This window comes from Glycine max, chromosome 5, assembly GCF_000004515.6.
Source record: "Glycine max cultivar Williams 82 chromosome 5, Glycine_max_v4.0, whole genome shotgun sequence".
In the NCBI taxonomy this organism is placed as follows: Eukaryota; Viridiplantae; Streptophyta; class Magnoliopsida; order Fabales; family Fabaceae; genus Glycine; species Glycine max.
In genome coordinates, this window is record NC_038241.2 from 26,381,934 (window position 1) to 26,385,210 (window position 3,277).

At 34.8% G+C, this 3,277-nt stretch overlaps 1 protein-coding gene across 1 annotated transcript; it reads right to left on the reverse strand.

The window, feature by feature from the left end:
* Positions 1-442: 442 nt before the first annotated feature.
* Positions 443-2,431, reverse strand: LOC100808790 (40S ribosomal protein S26-1). The gene is made up of 5 exons (XM_003524618.5): positions 2,249-2,431; positions 2,069-2,161; positions 1,889-1,973; positions 1,658-1,791; positions 443-720 (listed from the first exon to the last, which is right to left on the reverse strand). Exons 1-5 carry the CDS (start codon positions 2,249-2,251, stop codon positions 646-648), a joined length of 390 nt encoding a protein of 129 aa, XP_003524666.1. The 5' UTR covers positions 2,252-2,431; the 3' UTR covers positions 443-645.
* Between the last annotated feature and the right edge of the window lie 846 nt (positions 2,432-3,277).

A 3,277-nucleotide genomic window follows, 5' to 3' on the forward strand; every position in this document is an offset into this window, starting at 1 on the left:
GTGGAGGGAGGAAACTTGCATATTATTGGCGACTATCCCTTAACTAGACAAGTGTGGCATTTGACCCACTATCACCTTAGGCCAAACTTTTCCACCAAAGATATCAAGGAGGGGATCTTGGATAATTTATCCTCTACAGAACCAAATTGGTAACCGTGCCACATAGAAATCCTTAGTCGGATTCCTCATCTCATCCATATGCCATGAGCTTAACTTGGGAAGTTGAGCAAATTTCGAGAAACAAGCTTTTGCATTTGGCTTGCCTGGTACAATATGTGGTGGTTCACATATATATATGGCTAGATCAAGTGTAAATAGATGGTTATGTGAAGGGGCGTATGCATAGTGAATTTCGAGGTTCCCTTGGCCAATGGCATAAAAAATCAGTAAACGTAATATAATAAAATTTAATAAGATCTGAAATAAATAAATAAATAACCAATTTCAATGAAAACTTATATCAAGTTCCACTTTCATAATAATAGCCACCAAAATTATAACCAGCAAGATACTATCCAACGACTAGAGCAGATAATCAGAACAAAATACCCCTTCACAAAACTGATATGTTCAAAATTAAGCAACAAATTTGTTCTTAGGATTTGGTCAGAGCATAACATCAAGGCTTTTTCTTAGGATTTGCTTTTAGGTTCGAACAGGTGCTCCTGTGCCAGCAGGACGAGGAGCTTGACCAGGCTGACCAGGCCTTTGTGCATCATCCTGGCAACGAGACAAATAAACTTCATCAAACAAGATACATAAAATAAAACAATTATTCAATTATTGCTAACAAGTTTATATCCATATAACCACAGTTTATTCACACAAATAGAGCACATTTTCCCGAATTGCCTTTGTACATTCAAAAGAGACAATAACTCTTTCTATAACCATTAACTAACTCATTGGAATTTCAATTTTCTAGCAAACTAGAGAACAAATACAAGTCTGTATGTTGAGTTCTGGATCATACAGCTCAAAATGTAAGAATATAAAAGAGACACAAGTTTGATACTATTGGGTTCAAATCTAAGACCTTTCCATTTTTGTCAAACTCTCCATCCACAATATCAAGAATAAACCAATAATTTGACCTCTAAAATATTACCTTCTCTCCTAAATAATCCCTAAGGTAATGAAATTATTTATGCAATCCCTAAAGTATTTAATATACAACATTTTAGTCCTTTAAGTTGATGTATTTTAGTCAACTTCATGACCCAATTTGAGGGATTTTCCAAATTTGGAGACTACTTAAATAGTGTTTTTTTTTTTAATTAAACAATCAACTAGGAGAGAGGGTAACAGATAAGGATAAAATTGAAGACTTACTCCAATATCAATGGTCAAGTGGGGAGGTAAGACTCAACTCCATCAAGGAACAAAACAAGGCAAGCTAGCGTTATAATATAGAAAATGTTGTTTGCAGATCAATGTGATTATACAATTGGGAACTCATTTGAAATTCAATCTGTACACAATTTACTTTTAAATTCCTTTAAGGGCAGAGTATATCAAATTCAGTGTCATTTTTTAACAACCAAATAATGAGAAAACATTCTCTACATTCTTCCATTACTAAACTTTTGAGTAAATAAATGTCACTCTCTATATCATCTCCATTTGGCTATAAAGAGATGGCTATAAAAAGTGTTACCCTGCGCCTGATGAATCGCTGTGGAGGCTCACGCTTCCTCCTATCAGTGCGGGATCGAACCCTCACAACATGAGAATGGATAGCACAGGAAACACAGTACTGCATCTTCACATATAGTTTCGGAAGCGTGTATTCTACAAATTAACAATTAAAAAACCAAAACAGGTGTGAGAGTTTCCTCTACGAAAAAAAAAAAACAGAGTAAGGTGAATGTAAGAAAATTATTATTACGTTCATAGACACAGGCTTCCTGCACATCTCTGACTGCAGCCTGTTCAACAATGTTCCTCACAAGAAACCTCTTGATGGCCTTGTCCTGTTTCACGGGGCGAGCACAAAAGGTTAATTGAAAATTTGAAATGCCTCGCACAAATCTGAAGGTGGAAGGAAGAAAGCGAAATAGATAATAACCTTGGGGCAGCATTTGCCGCAGTTGGAGCATCGGATGAATTTGACATGGCCACGGCCGTGTTTGTTGCGACCTCCGTTCCTGCGCTTGAATGTCTACAAACAAACAACAATACGAGATTCAAGGAAAGAAGAAGAAGGTTATGGAATTACGGAAACCGAGAATAAGAACAGATCTCGAACCATGGCCGGCGGCCGGTGCCTTCACGCTCTTCGCTCTAGGTTTTTGAGTGCTGTAACTGCTGTTGCTGAGTGAAACAGATTGCTGCAATCAGAAGACCATTTATACGCCACAAATAAAACTAATAAAATATTAATAAAACATAAAACATTTATAATAAAAAAATAATTTGCCAACAAATACTTGGTGTGGTAATGGACATTGTCTCCTTAAATTAAGATTAGAGTCGTAAAATGGGTCTTGACCCGTGTGTTAGTCTGGTCCACTACGGGTAAGAGATGGGTCGGACTTAATTTTTTTTAAAAAGTTGGTACCATCAAATTTCCGTCCACTTAATCCGTATGTTAGGTGGACTCAACCCGTGCATTGGTGGATCAGTCCGTTAACCTATCATATTTAAATAATATATTATTTTATTTTATTATTATTATAAATTTATAATTGTTAGGAAGTTAAGTTTTTATTTTGTAGCAAGTTAGCAACTAAACTCAATAACGGACCAATTCCTATTTCCTAGCCCAAACTTAAGACAAATAGACAAGTCTAATGGACAATTTTTTAATTACTAGGAAGTTAAGTTTTTATTTTGTTTAATTATTTAATTGTTTTATGATTCAATTTATTTTATTTAATTTTTCTCAGATATTGTCATAGGAATATATCAATTATGTGAGTCAAAATGTTAATGTCAATGACAAATCTGAATTAGATCTCTATTTAACTGAGACACCGCTTGAGTCAAAAAATTTTCCTAAGTTTGATATTTTGAGTTATTGGAAGGACCGCCAAGAACGCTATCCAAATCTTTGTAGATTGACATGTGAGGTATTAAGCATTCCTATAACAATTGTTGCTAGTGAATCGACATTTAGCATTGGTGCTCGTGTGCTAAACAAGTATCGTGCTAGTCTTCTTCCTTCCAATGTTCAATCACTTTAACCCAAAATTGGATAAATGGTTTTGAAGATATTGGTAATTTACATTTCTTTTTCCATAATTTTTAGTTTGTTATTAGTGTGTTGTTTTATTTA

What these genes read in the sequence shown, in the direction of transcription:
- LOC100808790 (XM_003524618.5), bottom strand. An exon ending in GCGGCAAATGCTGCCCCAAG is followed by an intron (nt 1,974 to 2,068) that starts GTTATTATCTAT and finishes CCCGTGAAACAG; the next exon opens with GACAAGGCCATCAAGAGGTT. An exon ending in AGCGATTCATCAGGCGCAGG is followed by an intron (nt 721 to 1,657) that starts GTAACACTTTTT and finishes TCTCGTTGCCAG; the next exon opens with GATGATGCACAAAGGCCTGG.